We start from the raw sequence: 24,162 nt of genomic DNA, 5'->3' as shown, positions 1-24,162 counted from the left end.
ACACAACTATTTATATGGATCCAATCCCTGCCTAGCAAGGCATTGTAATTAGATGAAGAATCGATTACAAAAAACGTTGCATTCATCTTCCTAGTCCCAATTTGAAGTTGTAAAGATATAACCCCCTTAGCAGGAGAACATCCTCCAGCGAAGTTGCCCACTGTGACTTCTGTTGGGATCAAATCATCATCAGTTTTATTCAAGACTTTCAACATCCTAGAGGGTAATATATTGACTACTGCCCCATTATCGACCAACACTTTTGAAATAGGCTGGCCATTCATATGCAGTTTAATATATAATGGTCTCAAATGCCTTATGGAGGCATCATCAGGTGTTCTAAGAACCACGATACTGTTTCTGTGTTCATCTATCTTGACGTTAATGGGCTGTGACTGAGAATGCTTCTTTTTATCCATTATTTTTACAATCGATTGGGTGGTATCTTCGACGTCACCTGCCAAGTTCATAGGCTGATTTGGTTTTGCCTTGAACTGCTTTGGCAGAACTAAAATCATATTACATTGATAATTTATAGGTACTGACCCGAATTGGATTGCAGCCAGACTTTCACCAAAGGTTGCAGATCTCTGCGGAGATGGGGAAGCATCTTTGATCAGGTCTTCTTGTTCTGAACCCTCGTCAAAGAGATCATCATCGTCTGCTTCCATGAGTTTCTGGAATTCCTCCATTTTCTTCTTCAAGCTCTGCTTCAACTCTTTCCTACCCTTTGGTTGGGCAGTCGACTGGGGAGAAATTGCAGCATCACTTTCTTGCCCCCCATGCTTGAGAGTTGGTTTTCTCTGCACACTGGCTTCTCCTTGCTCTCGGGTCCACACCATGTTTGAAACCTTTGATGGTTCCACTCTTTCTCGTGGTTCAAAAACATGGTCCCATGGATCACCATAAGCCTTGGCTACAAATTTCCTTTGAAGCCTCCTCTTCTGTGAACTGGATACTTTGGTATACCAACCCTCTGCTGGGAATTTTGGGTGGTTAAGCGTGCTCCAATCCTCATGATCATGATTAGGCGGCATTATCATCCTGGGTTGGTGCAACCCACGTCCATAAAGTCCTCTTCCTCGTGGTCCAAAACCTCTTCTAGAACCAACACCCCTTTGATTAGGGTATCTCCCTCGATTGGGAAATTGGTACCCTACTACTTCAAGGTCTTGGCAAGAAGGTACCCAGGCCTTGCAGGCACCACTGGGTGTCCTCTAAATAAGAATGGTCCGTCATCTGGCCCATAGCAATGCTCTGACTCTATTCTGTTAAAAAGCCCTGGATCTATGCCTTCATAAATCAGTTTGGCTCCAACATATATTTGAAGATCGTTTCCCCCCATTGTGTTGAACCTCAGTCCGGACTTGGAGAATGCACTTTTCTGCTCCTTTTCTGCTATGATTGCTTCTCCATACTGGACCTCATGTCCACACCTGATACAGAGGTAATCATTTGGGAACCTGGAAGTATGAGACTTTGCTGACTCTTCTTCAGTCTGCATTTGATCTTCATCCCTCTGCTTTTGTTTCTCAATATTAGAACCCAACCTTTTAGCTAGGCTGGCCGTCACCATGTTCACTTCAATCTTTGGAAACGGATTGGATTCAATACCCATCTGGTCCTTGTCACCTTTAGCATATTGCAGCAACCCCTTCTGGATCAAATCCTGTACACAAGTCCGAAATGTGACACAATTGTTAGTATTATGCCTAAATGAATTGTGCCATTTGCAGTATTCTTTTCCTTTTCTATCTTTATCAGAAGGAATAATATGCCCAGGACTGAGGGTGATAAACTTTTGTTTTAACAGTTCATCAAATATTTGGTCAGCTTGTGCTAAGTCAAACGAATACTGTCTATAATTTGCTTGCCCCCCACGCCTATTGGGTTGGGATGAAGGCATATTCATTGGTTTTTCTGCTTTAACCAGAGTGTCACAAATTATGGGGGTCTTTCCCACAACTTGTGCTACATCGATTTCAATATCTCCTTCTACATCTTGGTAATACGTTCCTAGAGATGTATTCTTTAATTGCTCTTCTTCCTGGAGAATAGCTTCAAATTGGGATGCTCTCATAGAAAGCTCAAATAGATATTTGAAATTAGATCCATTAAACTGCTTTTTAAAGTTAAACTCGAGACCATCCTGAGCTATTCGAACTATCTCAGTCTCTGGCACATTACAGTGGCACTGGTTTCTTAATCTCTTAAACCTAGTTAAGAACTGTTCTGCCGTTTCATTTGGCCTTTGTTTTAACTTAGCCAAATCAGCAATCGAAACCTCTGGTTCGTGCTTAAAGTATTGAGCATGAAATTGTTCTTCCATATCTTGCCACGTATGAATGGAATTTGCAGGTAAACTTATGAACCACGTGAATGCTGTTTTAGTTAATGAATGCGGGAACAATTTCAATTTAAAAACATCATCCAAGCCTAGTTCGCCTAACTGCAGGCAAAACCGGCCCACATGTTCGATTGTTTATTGGTTTTCCATACCACTAAAGAGTGATAACTCAGGTATTTTATATCCCCTTGGTAAAGGCACACTGTCAACCCAATGTAGGTAAGGCTTCCTAAACATAGGTTTCTCTACCCTGCGCAGCCCTGGTCCGTATACATCTTGAATGACTTCTAATATTTGCGCCCTATTAATATTCATGGGATCTGGGGCTCTAAGAACATTTGGTACGTGAGGTTGTACGAAAGGGACGTTCTGACCGTTTCCATTGCCATTATTTGGCAAATTGTGAACGTACTGACCATTATTTCCATTATTTGACACAGCTGGCATAGTATGGTACGTGTAATTGCCATGATTTGGCACAGTTTGTGCAAAACTGTATATGTGCTGACCATTGTTCATAACATGGACCCCTGTGAAACCATTTTGAGGATTCTGACTAGGATTGATACCATTAGTTTGACCGTTCCCACTACTGTTTCCAGCTTCATATATAGATGGAACATTCTGATAAAAACTGGTTGGCCTTGCAGACCGTAAAGCAGTTGGAGCTACAAATGGTCGACTATGCATATTCATATTTGAGTCAAATACCGGATTTGAATATACCTGTTGAGGGGCCTGTCTAGGCAAATCACCGGTTTGCAACTGTTCATGAACTACACCATTTGCATCAACATCTATGATAGATGGAGGTGTAACCACCCTTCTCATTAGGGTAATCAATTCCTGTGCCGCTTCGTCTTCTGGGTTAGACAAAACCTGTGCCAACTGCCTGGAAAGGCTCTGTATATCCGTTGGCGCACTCAAGCCATTTCCTTGGCTATTCTCTGGCATCCTTTGTTCAGAATGCATCACATCGTTTTGGGTTTCCAAGCCTTCATTCTGAGGCTCTGTTGGTCGGTCACCTTGCTTTCTTGTTGCCGATGCCATTACTTCCAAATTAGTAAGAGCCCTCCTTCTAGCGCCAAAATTGTTTGTCTATTTTACTTACAGTCGACGAATCGACTAAGAGTTGATGAACGTGCTAGAAATGTGGGTGTTTGTGGTGGTGGAGTTTGGTTCCTTGCCGTATTTCAGGACTTCTTTGGAAGCAAACTTAATGAAGTGAATGGAGATGGAAGAAGAACAACAAAATGGACTTTATTATTCCTCGAGGTAGAAGTCAATCGACTATGAAAGCACAATCGAACAGACAGTTACGTTACAAGCTACTCCTAGAGCAAGAAATGTAAAGTATAGATAAAAGTAGAAGCCTTTGGGCGATTGATTGGGGGTTCTAAATATCTTCTATTCTTGTATTTATAGGCTGTCATCGACTTGAAATTCAAATCATATGGAATTCCCTGCTTCGATTTGAATTAAGTGGCTCCATGCTCCCTATTCTTGCTCCACTATCTGCACGAGGCGGTTACTTCTCCATGATCTCACATGTTCCCAACGTTGTAATTACTTCAACTGCCTGCTTGCATTAACTGTCATGCCCACGATCTATATGTGACGCGTATTCTGAAACATGTTCAGTTGAATATCAACCGTCGATCAGTCCACTTAATTTTTCCTTAACAACCTTCATACTGCATTTTATTAATTAGTCTAAAACGTGTTGACACGTGTAACATTCTGACCCAATCGATCATATGAGACTAAATACTAAAATATGGTGTAAACACGACCGTATCTCCTTTTAATTATTTGAAAAGTACAGTTGTTTCCTTAAGTTTTATTAAATCTCAATCAATCGACAAGGGATGGCTACCTAAGAGCCCGTTAAATTAGTAACAACCCAAGTTTTTATTCAACATACATCACCGTCTCTGTGGATTCGACTCCGGATTAACCGGATATTATGCTGCGTCGGTTTCAGCCCTAGGCTTGGGGCAACCCATTAATTTAGGTTTAGGAAACCGCCAAGCATTTTTGGCGCCATTGCCGGGGACGGTAACGTGTGTTAAGAATTTGGGTAGTTTTTGTTTTTTTATTTATTTTCCTTTTAGTTATTTATTTTGAGTCAGAATAAGTAGAGGTAGGCAATCCTTCATCGTAGGAAAGCAATCACCTCTAACCTATTTTTATTATTATTGTTGTTGAAAAGAAAAAAAAATGACCAATTTTGCGAGGTGGTATGCAGGTTATGCAAAACAATTTGATTTTTCAGTGTCACTTCCTATATTTTATGGTTTGACCTCAAAAAATCCTTTTTCGCATGTTCATGACCTTGAGAAAGCTTTTGCTAGCGATGAAGTGGCTCTTTTACATGTATTTCAAGCATCTTTGTGTGGTAGTGCTCAAGATTAGTTTAATTTTTTGAGTCCAAAATTGACATGGAATGAGATTTAATACAGTTTTTCAAAATAAAATATGAGACCTCGTGTTGTGACTTTGCCTAGGGCCTCTAAATGCATTGGGCCAACCCTGCCTAAATTTTCGATTGATGTGGGAAATGCCGGCACCTCCATTTCTGGTTGAAGAAGAGACCATGAGCGGCTAACACTTGAGCAAGATGTTGAGTTCTGGTTCCGGTTGATGTTGGATGTTGGAAATATGCCGATGGTGGAGGAGGACTGGGCGTGGTGGTGGTGACACCACATATCTCTTTGAACCCTTGCTTTTGGGGCTGCCACGACGCCGTCACTGCCATTTTTTCTGATAGTTATAGAGCGGAGGTTTTGATAGTGAGTTGGAGTTGAGTCAGTCAACATGGCGGAATAGTCTTGGGATGGTTCGGAATAAAAAGAGCAAAAAAATCATGACATAACATATCCGAACTTACACAGATTAGGTAAAAAATATTAGGATTGGGATAAAACCAAACCTAAAAATGTGGACCGATCTCTAATTTTCTACTTAAAAATAAACATTTATTAAGGAACAATTTAAAATAAAATAATGAATTCTAAAAAAAAAAGAGGGTGTACCTTTTTGATAAGCTGGTCATTTGACTCATTTTATATTTTAATCTATTTGGACTCGTCAGTGTATGCGTGTTCTTTACAACCCAATCATCTGCTCAAGGTTTGTAAATCTAGAGACACTACGACGTCGCATATAGTACTGGGAGCGTGTAATTAAATTTTCCTCCAATCTGAAAGACGCGTTTGGTGTGTAACGCTCTCTCCCTCTCTCTCTCTCTTACCAGATACCAGCTAATAGCTATGATAGAGCTTGGCTGGCCACTTTCCTAGCAGGTTCATTACTCACGGTACACACACATCCATATGATCAATTGAGACGCTGCATATAAATAGCCACCACTACACCTCCATTCACTCACCACCAGAACAGAGCAAACCCCAACTTAGACACACTCTTCTCTCCTCACACCCTTTTTCTCATCTAGATCAAAAAAAAAAATGGCATCTTTCATTCCTAAACTCCTCCTACTAATCTCTCTCTTCCCATTATCACTCGCCACCAGAAGACTCACCGAGTTATTCATACCACCCACTACACTCATGCAATACCACGACGGCCCTCTTCTCGTCGGGCATATCAAAATCAATCTCATTTTCTACGGCAAATTCACTCCTTCCCAGCGAGCCATTGTTTCCGATTTCGTTGCCTCGCTCTCTTCTCCCCCAGCTCAAAACGAGCCGTCGGTCGCCACCTGGTGGAAAACCACCGATAAATATTACGAGAAAGCGAAATCGAAGAAATCCACCCTCTCTTTGGGTAGTCAAATACTCGACGAGGACTACTCGTTGGGAAAATCCCTCAAGCAGAAACACATCAAGCAGTTGGCGTCGAAGGGCGATCAGATGTATGCCATCAACGTGGTTTTGACTGCCGCTGACGTACTTGTCGAAGGGTTTTGTATGACTTGTGGCACCCATGGGTCTTCGAAGAGTAGCGCCCCGATAAACGGCAAGCACCATAAGTACGCCTACATTTGGGTCGGTAACTCGGAGACTCAGTGCCCGGGTCAATGCGCTTGGCCGTTTCACCAGCCTATTTATGGACCACAGAACCCACCTTTGGTCGCGCCCAACCAAGACGTGGGTATGGATGGGATGGTGATCAACCTGGCTAGCCTATTGGCCGGGACTGCCACGAACCCATTTGGAAAAGGTTACTACCAGGGGGAGGCCGGTGCTCCGATGGAGGCCGCGTCGGCTTGTTCTGGGGTTTACGGCACGGGAGCATACCCTGGCTTCCCGGGAAATCTCTTGGTGGACGCTTCAACCGGTGCTAGCTACAATTGCCATGGTTCTAATGGGAGAAAATACTTGGTTCCGGCTATATTTGATCCAACGACGTCGTTGTGTTCCACTTTGGTCTGAATATATAAGATGCTAAAAAAAAGTTTATACGGACGATAAAGCTACAGGAAAAAAAATGTCCCAACTCATTCTTTAATTTATTGTGTATAGTGTTACTAAATCATTTGAATTAAAGGTTGCACTATTTATGTGGTTCTATAAAAATTTTGCTCAATAGCCAATCTATTTCATAGTCCTGATCCATTGCTTTTTCCAATACAGTTTTGTGTTCAATATTGTTCTATCTCTTTGCATGTACCTGTTTGGAGGAAGTAGAAGGGTTTGAAGTTTTCCCTGCTTCGGGGGCGCTCCTATTCTCTATCATTTCCATGGGAAAATTCCCTGCATCATGCCCTGGCACGGCAAAATCTTCCTTCCCACTTTTAAATCAGTCATAATTAATAGTCGAATATGGGCCGTGATTCGGTCAACAAATTGTTCAAAACCTATTCGTGATATGGTTCCCAGTTTCTTCGGCTGTGGAATGGTCCAAACCAACTCCTAGGTGTAACAAATTATAAACACTGATGGCTCCCTAGACCATAACGGCTTTGGTGTGGACGAAAGCTTGCTGATGGACAATGAAGGTAATTGGATCTCATGTTTTTGTAAAAACATTGGGAAGTCTTCAATGGTGGCAGAAGAACTTTGGGCTCTAAGGGATGGCCTTAATCTGGCCTGGGAAAAAGGAATTAGCAACATAGACGTTGAGATTATGCTTTGCATGCTCTTCATTTGATGAAGGAGCAACAAAATTCACTGCATCCACTCTCACTTGATTTCCGATTGCAGGTCACTTCTAGGGACTCGAGATTCCAATCTAGTTCAATCAGGTATATTTTCAGAGAAACCGATGAATGTGTGGACTTTCTCGCAAAAGAAGGCCTCAAAGCCAATCTTGGATTAGTTGCTTTTAATTCTTGTCATTCCTTTCTAGTACTCCCTTCGTCCCTTATTTAGAGTCCAGTATTTCATTTTGGACTATTTCTTAATAAGTGTCAATTTTGTAAAGTTAGTGGGTAAAAGTTGGTGAATTGTCTATTTTGTCCCTAAAAGTATATTCCATTTTGAAAAGTTAGTAAGTAAAAGTGTAATGATGATGGGTAAGTAGAGAAAGTGGAGAAAAAAATTGATATGAAAGATATAATGATGATGTCTTTTTAATAAGTTGGAATTACGAAGCGGGACACTTAAAAAGGGACGGAAGGAGTATTTCAATTCCATGGAGATGTTGTAGGGATTTTATATCCCAGAACTAATATTTCCTAATTAATTCGTCATATGCAGTGAGGTTAGGCTAGACACTATAGCTTATGGAGTATCTTAAAAGCTGTTGATTTGGGCACTCCCTTTTTTGTTAACGCAACTCTTCTGTAAGTGTATTTTTGGTGCAAAAATATACTTGCAAGAAAGTGACGTTAACAAAAAAAGAATAAAAAAATCATTTCCCATAAGATTATCGAGGCTTCTTTTGAGGTTGATGCAGGATAATTTTTGAGTTTTCACTACCTAAAAATACCTAAATTGGACATTTGCCTAAATAGGCAAAACGGAGTCACTCCGTCGGAGTGTGGCATCTCGAATTTTTGTTGACGATGCTCTTGAGTGCCAACTGGGATGGTCCAGCCCCCACAGCGTCCAGCCTGTCCCGCTACTTTCCCCTTGGTTTCTTCTGCAACGTCTCTCTCTTGGATTTCCCAATTGGTCCTTCCCATAAATGTCCTATTCCATCTTTCTGAAACAGGAGTCAAATTCCAATGGTCTTTTGGTCATTTAAAAATCCACCAGCTGCAAAATCCGCACTGTATCTAAGCTGTAATCTCCTTTTTGTTACATAGTGGGGGGCATCTCTTCACAACTTTACCTTATCTTTACTACTTACATAGTGGGGGGCATCTCCTTTTTGTTACATAGTTGGTGACTCGCCCCTTATATGCGTAGATTTCAAAACCCAATGCCAACTTGCTTTAAAATTAAAATTAGCTTTTCCACCGGTTTTAAAAAAGACGCGTATGAGAGAGTTCCGTTCTCTCCCTTTCTCTCTCCTCTTAGCAGTAAACAGCTAAGAAGACAATGGTCAGGTCAAGTTTTGGCCTCTTTCTCAGCACCTTCATCACTTCTATCCATATATCAAATGCAACCCCTGTATAAATAGCCACCACTACTCCTCTATTCGTTACACCAGCAACAAACCCAACCAAAGATCAGAGCTACTGATCATTCCTCATATCTCTCTCTCTCTCTCTCTCTCTCTCTCTCAACCCCATATTTTCTCATCTAGATCAAAATTATGGCGTCTTTCTTTTCCCAACTCCTGATCTTAATCTCCCTCTTCCACGTCTCACTCGCTGCCAGGAAACTCACCGAGTTGGTCCAAGATCAACCCAATACACTAATGCAATACCACAACGGCCCTCTTCTTTCTGGCAAAATGCCAGTCAATCTCATTTGGTACGGCAAATTCACTCCTTCCCAACGAGCCATAGTCTCCGATTTCGTCACCTCGTTGTCTTCTTCCTCACCTCAAACCCAACCATCTGTCGGCACGTGGTGGAAAACTACCGAGAAATACTACGGCCTAGTTAAATCCAAGAAATTGTCTTCGCTTTCTCTCGCTCTTGGCAATCAGATACTTGATGAGAACTACTCCTTGGGAAAATCGCTCACTCAAAAACAAATTGTGCAATTAGCATCAAAGGGAGATCAGATGAACGCCATTAACGTTGTCCTCACATCTGCCGACGTCACCGTCGATGGGTTCTGTATGAGCCGGTGTGGGACGCACGGGTCTTCCAAGGGCAATGTCCAAGCAAAAGGGAAAAATTACAAGTTTGCCTATATCTGGGTCGGCAACTCAGAGACTCAGTGCCCGGGCCAATGCGCTTGGCCATTCCACCAGCCCATTTATGGACCACAGAGTCCACCTTTGGTCGCACCCAACCAAGATGTGGGTTTGGATGGAATGGTGATCAACTTGGCTACCCTTTTGGCCGGGACCGCCACAAACCCATTTGGAAATGGCTACTATCAGGGACCTGCTGATGCCCCATTAGAAGCCGCATCGGCTTGTCCAGGAGTTTACGCCAAGGGAGCATTCCCTGGCTACGCAGGGAACCTTTTGGTGGACTCTACGACGGGTGCTAGCTACAATGCTCATGGTGCTAATGGGAGAAAATACTTGGTTCCGGCTCTTTTTGATCCTGCCACATCGTCGTGTTCCACTTTGGTCTGAATCGTTTGATGTTAGAGATGTGTACGAAAGGGAAAAGCTATATATAGGGCGAGCAAAAGTACTTCCGAATTACTTAGGCATTCATTTAATTCATTTTGTATAGCCTTGTTCAATATAATTGTTGCACTATCTATGATATGATTCGAAACTTTTGAAAATTTTGAACTCCACTTTAGAGAGGCTTACCTTAGTCTTCGTTTTGTCTGGGTTGTCTTATTTTAGTCCGTATATTAGACCAAATGATAAGGGATATCCGCAATTCCAAAACCTCATACTCAAATTCCAAGATATTGAGGCATAATTTAATTCCTACATAATTTAAACACAACCACAATTACAACCAATGGAAGTTCGATGAAAAATAAAATAGAGAGAGATACGCAAGATATACATGGTTCAGCAAAAACTACCTTCTCTATGCAGAGGATTCCGTTGTTTTCACTATGAGAATTTCTGTACAAGTATACTTGGATATAAAATAACCCACAGCCAACTCTTATACACTCACTCATACAAGAACACACTCTCACCAAGTACTAGACTTACCCTTGCACACACAAAATTTGCAGTAGAAAAACCCGTGTACCCGGTGACTCGCAAAGGAGCTGCCCCCCACACACGTACTATTTTTCTTCCACTCTTACTCTCTCTGTGTCTACAGAAAAACTCTCCCTCAATGCCATTATATACACCCACCAACCATGCATTAATAAACTTATACAAGTTCAATTCCCAGCAAGAGAAGTTGGAAGATCACGGCAGCTAGCACTTCGGAAGAAAAAACAGAAAATGGAACCATGTGCAAGACATTGACTTAGGTGGAATTCGAACAACACCATTGGGAACCCCAACCATCCCAACAATTACAACAATCATGTTTTCGACTGCTGAAATAGAGCACTACTATATTAACATGTCATCCTTTGGACTTGTCTCTGTTGCTAGGTGAATATACAAAACTGTCAACTTTTTATTTTTTGGATGGCTAGTCATGATGTTGTATTTCCATATAAATGTGTCGATAATTATATGTTTGAGGAGAGATATAGAGGAATTCTTTTCAATTAATGTCTGTTTTTTTTTTTTTTCACTTTCATATTTTGGTTGTGCTTATTTTTACCCAATTTGGAGCTTCTGTTGATGGGTTTTTTCTTAGAACACTCACTATTAATCTGATATGTTTGGAGATGTATAATGTACTCTCAGATCTACATTTTTTTCCTTTCCTTATATAATTTTTCGTCATAGTGATGCAGAGCTCTCTTTGATTCCAAATCACTCTCTACCTTGTCACAATCAGATTCGATTTTGTAGAGAGAGAGAAGGGTGACTAGCTTTGGTGGTCGTCGGTTGGAAAATACTGCCAAAAATGGTTTCAATGGCGTTTAGGGCAAAACTTTGGGTTTCCTTTTTACTGTGATTTCCCAACGTCTTTTGGACCAAATTTTGAACTGTAAACTATTCGGGTGTGCGCCTACACCTAAGCATCGCAATCAGTAGAGTACTTAAATGGTGTACCCATAGCTTTTTTGGTTTTTGAAAATATAACCACACCGAGCAAGTCTACACTTCCCGATTGGGAAATCCCGATCGGAATCCCGACGTCCCGCTGGGAACGCTCCGGCCACCGGACGGCCGATCCGAACCGTCCAAAAATTTTAAAAAAAAATCGAGTGGGCCTCCGCGAGAATAAACGGCATCCAACATGTGTAAGTGGCCGATCCAAGCACTCCATTTTTGTGTTTGGATCAGCCAAAAATGAAGTGTTTGGATCAGCCAAAAATAGAATGCTTGGATCGGCCACTTACACATGTCGGATGCCGTTTATTCTCGCGAGGGCCCACTCGGTTTTTTTTTTTAGAATTTTTGGACGGCTCGGATCGGCAGTCCGATGACCGGAGTGTGCCCGGCGGGGCGTCGGGATTCCGATCAGGATTTCCCGATCGGAAACTGTAGACTTTCTGAACCACACCAGAGTGCGAAATTTTGATTTTTCCAAAATCTACGTAGGTTGCACCTTAGGAATCAAGATCGATAAGTAGGCAGGATCCGGATCCAAGTAGGCAGGCTAAATAAAGTGTCCGAGGGTACATCTGAGCATTGATATAGCGGACTGAGTTGAGTTAGAGAATACCCGTAGCCAAATTGATTCACTTAAAAACTACTCCCTCCTTCCCGGTTTGTTTGTTCTCTTTTTGAGTTTTTGAGAACGTTTGACCTCTTAAAAAATTGTCTATAATTTTCAATTCGTAATATTTTTAATATGCAATATGAATCTTGTTTGATAGATCTCAATTAGTTTTATTATACAAAATCTTTAAAATCATAAAAAATGTTATAAAATGTAATATATAAGTATATTTTTGAAAAACACAAATTTCGACGATTGGACAAACAAATTAGAACGGAGGGAGTATGTTTTATCCGCCTAACTCTACCCACTCTAAATTTCAACCAATAATATTTGGCGTGGGTTGGATTGGCTCACGGAGTGAGAAGATTGATAGGTTTTTTGCACACCCCATATAGAAAAGAAAAAAAAAACCAAAATACCATAGAACACAACTATGGGTACCGAACTTTTGGGGTACCGAAAGTTTACATCAGCTAGTGGAGTCCATTTTTTGGTCCTACAAAAATAATCTGAACCGTTTATTAAATTTAAAATAATTTTAAAATCAGCTCGTTAAATATGCATAAGTAGTTGATCCAAACTTAAAGTTTTCATCCAGAATCCATGATCCTAAATTCTGAATGAGAAATATAAAGATTGCATCGACAATTTACACATATTTAATTGAGTTGACTTTTTGCAGGGTCATTCAACACATTATTTTTGAATTAATGAATGATTTAAATTATTCGTGTGGAATCTAAAACTGAGCCCCGCAAACTGTTGTGCATTTTGGATACCCCAATAGTTAGGTACCCTTCGCATTAGTGTATAAGATATGTTGAGGTTGTTGCACATACTGACATACTCTTCTCGGGAAAAAGAAAATAAAGAGTGAGGCATCTCAGGTTTTTGATTGACGACGCGCTTGACTGCCAACTGGGATGGTCCCGCCTATTGTCACAACATATAGGGTCTCAAATTAAATTTCTAAGCGGATCAAAAATTAAATTAAATTTTTAAACACAATTTTCAACAATATTTTTTTATTTATCTCTTTTCATTTATTACTCTGAAACCTTTCTCCACTCATTATTCTTAACCCTCGCACCAACAATTTTAGTAGATTGAAAATATATTTTAAAAATATTTTCACACTCGACCTTACGCTGTTGCACCCTTTCATGCTACCGAGTACGTGACCTTAAGTCCAGCCCAGACAGCGTCCAGCCTGTCCCGCAACTTTTTCCTTTATCTTCTTGTACTGGCTTTTAGCAAAACGTGTCTCTCTTGGATTCCCCAAACAGGGGTCAAATTCCAATGGTCTTTTTGTCAATTAAAAATCCACCAGTGTGTATTCCGCTTGACCAAAAAAAAATATCCACCAGTGCGAAGTTCGCAATGTGCCTAAGCTGTAAAGTGTAATCTCCTTTTTGTTCTGTAGCATAATACTCCATAATATAGTGGGGGCATCTCTTCACAACTTTTGTTTATCTTTGCGTCCCTATTATAATGAGTTCACATCCAGTCTGACTCGACAATTTTTATTTTTTTTGAATGGCAAATCTTCGTTAAAAAATCCAAAACGGAACAAAGATACAAGAATAACGGGATTACAAGGAAAGGACTTGGACAAAACCCACCTAAAATCTACTACACTTGGAATCACACCACAAGCAAACACAGAGACAAATCCAAACCAGAAAAAAAAAAAAAAAAAAAAACATCTCTGAACCCTAAGAAGCCGGCTCATTAGTGAACAGAAAAATTCCCAACGATAGTGTACGGTTCGTTGCAGAGATCTCTTATATGACTAGATTTCACAACCCAATGCCAGATGAATTTCCAGCAATTGTGTAGGATTCGTCGTAGGGATCTTGAAGGGATCTCTTCCATGACTAGATTTTGTATAAACTTTATATCCAAAACAACATGGAACTCTATTTCCTTTACATCCTCCCTTACGTGTAGCCGCATTTTGAGGTCTATCACGTGTGACCACTTTTGGGTCTTATCATCGTGCAACCTATTTGCTCATCTGTCATCGTGAGGTGTAGATTGTAAAAAAAAATTTAAAATGTGGGGGGTGAAACGAGTCCCGCTCTGATACCATGTAGAAACTTTATATTCATCTCAAAATCAATTGACAATGAGTAGAGAGGTCACAGATGTTATTAAGTGATCACTCATTCCATTCTCAAGCAATGTGGGATTCATTTCCTTAACATCCCCCTCACGTGCAGCCGTGTTTGAGGTCTGTCACGTGTGGCCACTTTTTGTATCCTATCATCGTGCAGCCTTTTCTCTGGTCTATCATCTCGGGGCGTGGATTGTGAATATATAAAATGTGGGGTGGAATGGACCCCGCTCTAATACCATGTAAAAACTTTATATCCATCTCAAAACCAATATTGACAATGAGTGAAGAACTCTCAGATGTTATTAAGTGATCACTCATTCCACTCCCAAGCAATATAGGATTCCAATCATTAACATCCACTCGCGTGCAACTACGTTTGAGGTCTATCACTCATCCCCTCAATGTAGGGATCTTGATGGGATCTCTTCTATGACTAGATTTCACAATCAAATGCCAACTTTCCAAAAAGTTTGACACAAGACCAATAAATACGAAAAAAAAATTAGATAAAAACAAAACTCGAAAAACCCAAAAGCTCATTAAAAAAAGCAAAAAGAAACAATCCCTACCTAGTTCGTTCAAGGATTTTAAATTTTAAATTCTATTCTCTCTGCACTCATAACCTCTAAATTAAAATTCAAAATCCCAAAACCAACGAGGTAACGTTAGCTTTTCCTCCGATTTTAAAAAAGACGCGTATGAGAGTTCCATTGTCTCTCTCCTTAGCAGGAAACAGCCAAGGCAATGGTCAAGTTTTGGCCTCTTTCTCAGCACCTTCCCCACTACACGGCTGTAGTGCAAGAGTACTACAGCATCCCCAACCCCTTGTTTGTATCCATATCATCGAATGCAACCCCTGTATAAATAGACACCACCGCGCATCTAATCCATACATCAAACCCACCAAAAATTAGAGCCCCTCGTCTCTCTCTCTCTCTCTCTCTCTCTCTCTCTCTAAATTTGCTAATTAAGATCAAAAAAATGGCATCTTTCTTTTCGAAACTCCTGGTCTTAATGTCTCTTTTCCACGTCTCACTCGCGGCAAGAAAACTCACCGAGTTGGTCCAAGATCAACCCAATGCACTCATGCAATACCACAATGGCCCTCTTCTTTCTGGTCAAATGCCAATCAATCTCATTTGGTACGGCAAATTCACTCCTTCCCAACGAGCCATTGTCTCCGATTTCGTCACCTCGCTGTCTTCTTCCCCACCTCAAATGCAACCGTCGGTCGGCACATGGTGGAAAACCACCGAGAAATACTACAACCTAGTTAAATCCAAGAAATTGTCTTCCCTTTCTCTCACTCTCGGTAATCAAATACTTGATGAGATCTACTCCTTGGGAAAATCGCTCACTCAAAAACAAATTGTGCAATTAGCGTCAAAGGGTGATCAGATGAACGCCATTAACGTTGTCCTCACATCTGCCGACGTCACCGTCGATGGGTTCTGTATGAGTCGGTGTGGGACGCACGGATCTTCCAAGGGCAATATCCAAGCAAAAGGTAAAAATTACAAGTTTTCCTATATCTGGGTCGGCAACTCGGAGACTCAGTGCCCGGGCCAATGCGCTTGGCCATTCCACCAGCCTATTTATGGACCACAAAGTCCACCTTTGGTCGCACCCAACGAAGATGTGGGTATGGATGGAATGGTGATCAACTTGGCTACCCTTTTGGCCGGGACCGCCACAAACCCATTTGGAAATGGCTACTATCAGGGACCTGCTGATGCCCCATTAGAAGCCGCATCGGCTTGTCCAGGAGTTTACGCCAAGGGAGCATTCCCCGGCTACGCAGGGAACCTTTTGGTGGACTCTACGACGGGTGCTAGCTACAATGCTCATGGTGCTAATGGGAGAAAATACTTGGTTCCGGCTCTTTTTGATCCTGCCACATCGTCGTGTTCCACTTTGATCTGATCCACTTTGGTCTGAATCCTTTATATGGTAGAGATTTTAGGATGGATAAAGCTATAAATGATTGTTATAGATGGGGGGAGGGGGAAATTACTGCCACATCGTCGTGTTCCACTTTTGTCTGAATCCTTTATATGGTAGAGATTTTAGGATGGATAAAGCTATAAATGATTGTTATAGATGGTGTGTGTGTGTGTGGGGGGGGGGGGGGGGTGTTATAGATGGTGTGGGGGGGTGGAAATTGTTTGAATTGCTAGGCATTCGTTTATTTATTTTGTATATCCTGATTATTCAATATAATTGTTGCAGTATCCATGATTCGAATTTTTAGCTAAACTTCACTTTGGAGAAGCTTAGCTTAATCTTTTTTTTTATTTAGTTGCTTAGATTAATCTCTATTATAAAACAGAATAGTGTGGGGACAAGTTGTTAGAACGGCTCAGATTCATTTGATTCAAAAGCTGTAGTGCATCATTCCACTTTCCGGTTAAGTGCCCATGATTTTCACTTAAATCACACAACTACCATCCCCTTTTAACGGGATGCGTCGTGCCTACGGCACGGGCTAACACTAGTCCATTTATAAAAACAAAGGGTAAATTTCACTGACCACTCTTGAGATTTCCTACAAATTTAGAGACCTCCCTAAGGTTTCTGAATGACACTAACCTTCCTTCCTTTTTAAACTATTATCATACCAAGATTTCTACTTTCGTTAACTAAATCATTAACGGTGTTAACTTTAGCTCTTAAAAGACAAATGTGCCCATTAAAATACATTATACTCCTAGTCTTCTGAATTTTTTTCGTAATCTCTAGTTTACATTTTATGTACCGACAAATATTAAGTTTTATTTCATTAGTTGAGTTAGGACTTAGGAATGAATTAGCCCAGTTTTTTTATTGAAAAATTTATATAAATGGTCCTCATAGTTTCACCCGAGTTTCATTTTCATCCTCCAAGTATCAATTGCAACTCTTTAGACCTTCAAGTTTGATTTTTGTACCAAATTGGTCCAATTGATAACTTTTGTCAGCCAAACTGAACAGAGGCTGACAGACGTTATCAATTGGACCAACTTGGTACGAAAACCAAACTTAAAGGTCAAAAGAGTTGCAATTGATACTTGAAGGACGAAAATGAGACTCGGGTGAAACTATGAGGACCATTTATATCATTCTAATGTGCGTAAAACTGCGACAAAAGCTTAAAAATCGCTAAGTGAGTGCTTTCAGAAGTCCCTCATCCGACCAAGACACTTGAATCATAAATTTTCTGACAATATTTGAAAAAGAAACTCACATTGTAATTTCAGCGGTGCTACAATTCTCGACCGAAGGAATCCCGACTGGATCCCGATGGCATGCTGGGCCCACTCTAGCCATCGGACGGCTGATCCGAGCAGTCCAAAAAATTTATAAAAAAAAAAACCGAGTGGGCCAGTGCGAGAATCAACGGCATCCGATGTGTGTAGCTTGTCGATCCTACAAAAAAATAGAGTGTTTGGATCGGCCACCTATACATATTGGATGTCGTTGATTCTTGCGTGGGCCCACTCGATTTTTTTTTTTAGAATTTTTGAAGGCTCGGATCAGCCGTCCGGTAGCTGAAGTGGGCCCGGCGCACCATCAGGATCCCTTCGGTCGGGAATCTTAGACTTTCTGTTGTAATTTTGTGCATATGAATCTATGATAGAAGCATTCATATTAAACCAATCTTAACTCACCACAAAAGGCATCGACCTCTTTCCCCTTAGAGTTAGAAGCCATAGCTGTTACTTGAACTCACTAGTCTGAACTGTTGTTATGCTTAATATTTGAAATCTTAAAACTAACAAAGTTTAGATAAAATAATTTTCTAAACATTCTATGCATCTTCTTTTTTTAAACATAACTCCTTAAGCTTCAATTTCACTAAATATTTGACCCACGTTATGTAATGAAGTTATGTTTGTCTTTCTAATCTCGTTCCAAGTTTGGTTCATAATTTTTTTGCTTTGTTGTTTCTCTCACTAGCTATCACAAATAAATAATCAAAGTATATTTGATGCAAAACTAATGAAAATACAAAAATAAATAACAAATAAGATGAAATTGATAAGTTAATCTAAATCATCCATAACTTAACTAATAAAATACTGGTAATTTATATTTGTTACTAAATAAAATTATAATTGCGAGGAGGATAAAACAAAAACACTTGAAACATAATCTATTTAGAAGGGCATTTTTGTTTTTTAAGAATTTAATTTCACAGTGTCGAGTGATTTAGGTAACGGAAGGGAGACTCTACGTAATAGTTTCAAAAGTAAGGAGGTCAATGTCATTTTAGAAACCTCAGGGGAGTCTCTGTATTCGTTAGAAACTGCAGAGAAGCTAGAGGTCAGTGAAATTTACCAAAGAAGATTTGTGAAAAAAAGAAACGAAAAAAAGGAATTGTGTCCCACATATTCAAATTCCAAGATATGGAGGCATATTGTAACGACCCGGATTTTCGACCCAATTTTTTTTAATGCAAATTTATATTGTTAAATTCCTAATTCAATAATTAATTAGATTGAATAATTAAAATTTATTATTATGTGTACAATTGATATTATTTACACTATTGTATAAGATATATATTTATACTTTAGATATACATGGATACATATTCATCTCTTATCTTTCCTATCTAAACACTAACTAGAATTCTATTCAAACTAACTCTCTACTTCCCTCTCACACTCTACTACCTCTATCTTTATCCTTCAAACTACTCCCTACATTTAAGGGATTTTGTTCCCCTCTCTCTCTCTCTCTCTCTCTCTCTCTCTCTCTCTCATCCTATACATACACGCATCCACATATATTAGAATTAAAGAAAATCCCACCAAATGTGGCACTTGTCCCCTATCCATCTTATCATTATCAGTATCTCTCTCCTTCACTCTCCTTCCCTATCTCACTACTTTCACACTTATCCTCTCACCTTCTCACTACCTTATTTTCTCTCATTATACATACCCACATAAATCCAAAAATTGAACACCAGTATATTATTTCACTCTCAATTCTATTGTTGAGTCTAGAATAGATATATATATATATATATATATAAACGGATTTCTACATAAAATCCCTTCGTACATCATATTTAGGTTCTCAATCAACCGCTACATCACCAAGCATCCACAAACCACCTTCTAATCATTTCGAGTTAGTCTCGAGTCCCTCGCCGCCGCCGCCGCCTTTTTTATTTTACCGAAATCGTCCGCAAACTAGTACCCACTTTTTCGGCCGGATTTAAGGTAGATTAATCTCTATCATACCATCTCCTAAGTATATTTAGTTCCTAGATGTTAGTTTTAATGGATTATAGTGCTAGAAATCGAGCCCATGCATCAAAACCCATGAGCCGAGATTTTTCTCTGTTTTTTGGAAAGCTACTGTAACTGAACGATGAGTTTTAAAAATGTTGTGCTAGAATTACACTTAGGTCCCTGTACTTACTTCTGCACTAGATTCGACCCTAAACTTGTTTTTGACTTATTATCATCATTTACATTTTAAAGTATGAAATGACAAATGCATGTTTATCCATGATTAATGTTAATATGATTATAATGTATATAAGTATACATTAACTAAACTGTAGGTAAAATAGTGAACATGCTAAAATAAATAATAATCCATAAGGGACTTATAAATGGATTAGATGAAAAGAGAAATTAGTAGTAAAAATGAAAAAAACAAAAAAACAAAAAAAAAAAGTTAAATAACTAAACTTATTGTTAACTTAAAAGATTTGTATTAACTGTTATATTAATGTCTTACTAAGTGAAAGTGTGAGGTGAATTGATAAAAATTAGATATGTCCAAGTATCTTAAGGTTTACGAGATGCTACAAGATTAATAATCTCAAGTATAATAAAGATGGAAACGAAACCTATTCAATAAAAATATAATAATCCAAAAGGCACTAGCCCAATCCAAAACCATTACGTGTTTAATTACTTGCACATATCATTTGGTATATTTTGTTATGTCATTGAAATGTATCATTTGTATGCGTTATCTTGTTATTGATAAATCATGTTGTACGTGCTAGATTGGACTTAAGTTCACTGGGTGGTTACGAGTAGTGAATCATGTAGATGATGATAAGTAAATGGAAAATGGTAAAGTATTGAAAGTGTAAGTACTGTATGGATTGTGAATTGAGCCATGGCGACGGCAAGGGTAACCTATTGGGCCCTGTGTTGAAATGGGTTACTTGCGGGGCCCAGTGATGAGATATGTTGCGACACTAACGTATGATACGTCATGGAAAGTTTCTCTTCGAGAAAAAGAATGGGTCCCATGAGACGGTTATAGTTAGTGAGACGTTAATATATGATACATCATGGGAAGTTTCTCTTTGGGGAAGAGAATGGGTCCCATGAGACGGTTACAGTTAGCGTGGGGTAGTGGATGCCCGACCTTAATGTACGATACGTCATGAGATGACTCGATCCTCCTGTTATGGTCTTAAGTGAGAACATGCTTGTAGAGACCCGCAAATTTTTTCTATTTTCTTTAATCGTTTAATATGTAAAAGATCGTATTTGCTTTAAATTATATGTTTATTAATGAAGTTATTCGGATACGTTTACCGTTGTGTATCGGACATTCGGAGAATAGTTCGATTTTGAGTTTCGGTGTTGAAATGATGTGTGAAAGTGTTGGTAGTAATCGGGGTTTGATTTGATGAACGTTGGCAAAAAATTTCGAATCTATCTTTGATGTACAGGTACAGCTTTTTCCAGTACAGGTACATTGCGGCCAGAAACTGTGAAATGCTTAAATTTCTGGGTACCTGTACCGGTACTATCATTCCACGGTACCGGTACATCATGCAAAATTTCTGATTTTTCAGCACGCATGACAGCTCCCTGTAAATAACCCCCTTTCCCATTTTCACACTCAAAACCCTCAAACCAGACCTGAAAACACCCCTCTCACCTACCCAACTCTAATCTCACCCAAAACTCTTGATTTCAACATCAAATCTTCAAGATCTAAGGGTTTTCTTCCTCAAAATCACAAGATTCTTGCATTTGGTGAACCAAGGGTGAGCTTTGTGTTCTTGTTCTCACTCTTTGAAGCTCTATCATGTTTTTTTCTCTCTCCTCTCAATTATTTGTTGATCTTTACTTGTTATTCATGTTTTTGGACTTTATTTGCTCTAAATCTTATATCGAAGCTTGGGTGAAGCTTGTCTTTGAAGGATTCAAGCTTATTGCTCTTGGTAGACCTAGGGTTTTACTTAAAACCCATCTAGGTAGGAATTTCTTACTCTTGTTATGCATTTATGTGGTGATTGTATAGCTAGATCATGCCTTGCTTCGTTGTTTAAGGTTGTTCTTTTCATTTCCGAAATTCTACAAAATCGGTCACTGTTTATGGAGATTTTTCGTCATCTTAAACTCGGAAATAAATTTTGGTTCCTTCATATGAAATAGAGTAGACTTAGAGCCCATTCTAATGCCGCTAGAATCACCCAAAACCGTGGAGAATTGAATTAATGGTGGATTTTAAAATTCTGGTCATGAATCTGTCTCGTTTTCTGGATTTGCGCTCAACTTCGAACAGCCATAACTTTCTCGTCCGATGTCCATTTCATGCAAACTTTATATCGAATTGAAGGTCTTGAAGTCAGCTTTCCATTGCCACAATAATAGCCTTAAATGTCTTAGTACACAGAAAGTTATGACCATTTGAGTAGAGGTGTGTCAATCTGCCAATGTCTGTAGCTACTCCTAACATTGTTTTCGTTCCGTGTTATGGCTCCCTGTATGGTTAGAGCATGTTTAAGTCACTCTCGAGTATGATTTCTTGTGCCCCAACGGCTTGTTGTTTGATCTTGTCTCCTGGCACTCGTTAGAGTATAATATTAGTGTCGTTAGGTGGGGAATGTACTGTAAGGTTGATTAGGAATAACGTGGATTTAAAGTATTTATTAATATGCAATGAGGTAATCTTATGAGTTTGTAATACATTGTTGATGATGTATGAACGAATGTGAATTTGAAAAATGATGTTAGCTTATATACTGATTGATAATGCTTTTATGTTTACGTGAGTTGTGAATTCTGAATTGAGGGTTCTGCAATGTAAGGTGTGGTAATGCAGAGACTCTAAAGGGCCCGCAAAGCAAGGTGTTGTAATGTGGAAATTCAGGTGGAGAGAATTCAATGTGACGCAAAGGGTGGTAACACAGTTGAATGTCTCGCATGATGAAGAGAATTTTGATTGACTTCAGAAGTCTATATTGATGTTTGGATTATTTGTAGCTTGGGATTGTGATTGTCGAAAAAGAGAATGAAAGGTTGGTTTTATCAAAGTTTTATTAAAGAAAGAAATTTGGATTTTGAAAAGAGGATTTTTTTATCAAAAATCCTTCGGTATTCTTGAGCGAATCAATGGATCCGGTATTTGGGCACAAATCAACGAACTCCGGTATTCAAGTTCGAATCAACGGAGTTTGACCCGTAATAGTCTTGAGTTTTCTTAAAATTGTTTTGGAAATTGTGGGCACGCGCACCAAAATTTTCAATTTTGTTATTTTAAAATATCGGGTGCGGCCCTCTTTGGAAAGCGCGGTGAAACGCTTCGATTCAGAGTCGCCACTCGGGTTTTGGCGGTGAGAACACCCAAGGAACCGAACTCGAAAACGTTTGCCACGTTTGTTTGATTTTGAAAAAAGCATAGACCGGTCCGTCGTCGCCTTCGATATCTGAGGTTCGGGAGCCAGATTACGAGAGGGGAAGGGTTTTATGGCACCCCTCTCGCCCAATCCAGAGATCGGTCTCTACTCAGGTATTTTTGTAAAACCTTTACATTTTTCTCTCATTTGATTATTTTTTAGCCAGTTAGGGCGGGCGAACAGTTAATGGGGGTTAAAACTGTAACAAGTTGCAATTACGTGACAAAATGCTTTATGAATGACTTTGCTTGCAATGATAAATATAGATTGAGAACGAGCACTGGGGAACCCGATTGAATTGAAGTACGCTGCCCTGAAGGAACATGAGCAGGGTCCGCACCAGCATGCACTGGCCGAGCCAGTGCGTGCCAGTGCGTGCAGATATGACCTGTGCACGTCACAGCCGAGCTGGCGTACTCCACTTGCAAGGCTTCATAGTCTTTGTTTGCAACCCTCTGGGCTCTGGAAAGGGACCAGCGCACACCCAGGGCAAACCACACAGTCAATAGAGCAGAATATATATAGCTACAGATAGATGAAATGGCTTGAAGCCATAAAAATAGACAGGAAACCGCCTAAACGGAGTGGGGACGTAAAAGAGGCCAAGACTGAGCTAAGATGCAAGGGTCAGCCACTGGATCCTGGGACAAACTGCCGTACGCCAGCTGTATAAAGCCGTACGCCACTTTGATCCTGGTCCAGTGCTTGGCTTTGCATCATCTGGGTTCTGGAACACGACCAGAAGGATCCCAGGGGCCTTCTAAAGCGTAGGAAAGCAAATATTGAACGCTATAGCTAAACAGTTCGAGGATATAGAAAGCAGTAAACTGGTTGTTATCATGCTTAGGTGATTGACAGAAATGTAAGTAAGCAGAAATGACGATCCATGATCCCCACGCCAGTAGTGCTCATACTGCCATTACTGGCGTACGGCGTAGGTGTACTGGCGTGCGCCATGTCTCATCTCATACGATTATTGTATTTTACCAGTTTAAGGCCAGGACTAGTATTGTTTACTAGCCTGGGCCTTACTGGTTCCCTTCAGGAGTCCAAAACAGAAAAGAACGTAAAGGTGGTATACCTTTTCGTATTTGAGGTTTGAGGATGGTATGGAGCTTAAAGGTGGAAGATGAAAGTTTAGAAGGTAATTGGATGTCAGTAGGATATATGGAAGTGAGTTGCCTTGCTTTCTCTTTCAATAGAAAATGAGAAAATAGAGAGCAAGAGAAGAGAAGAAGGAAGATGGCACCTCTTGATGTGGCTAACCCCTTGCAAATGAATGCAAGGGGGGTATTTATAGGGGAGAG

At 39.9% G+C, this 24,162-nt stretch overlaps 3 protein-coding genes across 3 annotated transcripts; all 3 read left to right on the top strand.

Annotated features, from left to right (window-relative positions):
- The first annotated feature begins 5,737 nt into the window (after positions 1-5,737).
- On the top strand, positions 5,738-6,888 carry LOC131328883 (protein PHOSPHATE-INDUCED 1-like). Its single transcript, XM_058361842.1, has one exon. It carries the CDS (start codon positions 5,818-5,820, stop codon positions 6,742-6,744), a length of 927 nt encoding a protein of 308 aa, XP_058217825.1. The 5' UTR covers positions 5,738-5,817; the 3' UTR covers positions 6,745-6,888.
- A 1,872-nt stretch (positions 6,889-8,760) lies between these two features.
- On the top strand, positions 8,761-10,113 carry LOC131328882 (protein PHOSPHATE-INDUCED 1-like). Its single transcript, XM_058361840.1, has one exon. The coding sequence runs from the start codon at positions 9,014-9,016 to the stop codon at positions 9,953-9,955; it is 942 nt and encodes a 313-aa protein (XP_058217823.1). The 5' UTR covers positions 8,761-9,013; the 3' UTR covers positions 9,956-10,113.
- Positions 10,114-15,095: 4,982 nt separating this feature from the next.
- Positions 15,096-16,299, top strand: LOC131328881 (protein PHOSPHATE-INDUCED 1-like). Its single transcript, XM_058361839.1, has 2 exons — positions 15,096-16,120; positions 16,244-16,299. Exons 1-2 carry the CDS (start codon positions 15,190-15,192, stop codon positions 16,267-16,269), a joined length of 957 nt encoding a protein of 318 aa, XP_058217822.1. The 5' UTR covers positions 15,096-15,189; the 3' UTR covers positions 16,270-16,299.
- The last annotated feature ends 7,863 nt before the right edge of the window (positions 16,300-24,162 follow it).

Source organism: Rhododendron vialii, chromosome 6a (genome assembly GCF_030253575.1).
Source record: "Rhododendron vialii isolate Sample 1 chromosome 6a, ASM3025357v1".
Lineage (NCBI taxonomy): Eukaryota > Viridiplantae > Streptophyta > Magnoliopsida > Ericales > Ericaceae > Rhododendron > Rhododendron vialii.
This window is presented reverse-complemented; position numbering and strand designations above follow the sequence as displayed.

Bases quoted from the DNA above. Each gene is read 5' to 3' on its own strand.
- LOC131328883 (XM_058361842.1), top strand. From the start codon at position 5,818: ATGGCATCTTTCATTCCTAAACTCCTCCTACTAATCTCTCTCTTCCCA.
- LOC131328882 (XM_058361840.1), top strand. From the start codon at position 9,014: ATGGCGTCTTTCTTTTCCCAACTCCTGATCTTAATCTCCCTCTTCCAC.
- LOC131328881 (XM_058361839.1), top strand. From the start codon at position 15,190: ATGGCATCTTTCTTTTCGAAACTCCTGGTCTTAATGTCTCTTTTCCAC. The intron at 16,121-16,243 runs CTTTGATCTGAT...GTCGTGTTCCAC, and splicing joins TGCCACATCGTCGTGTTCCA to TTTTGTCTGAATCCTTTATA.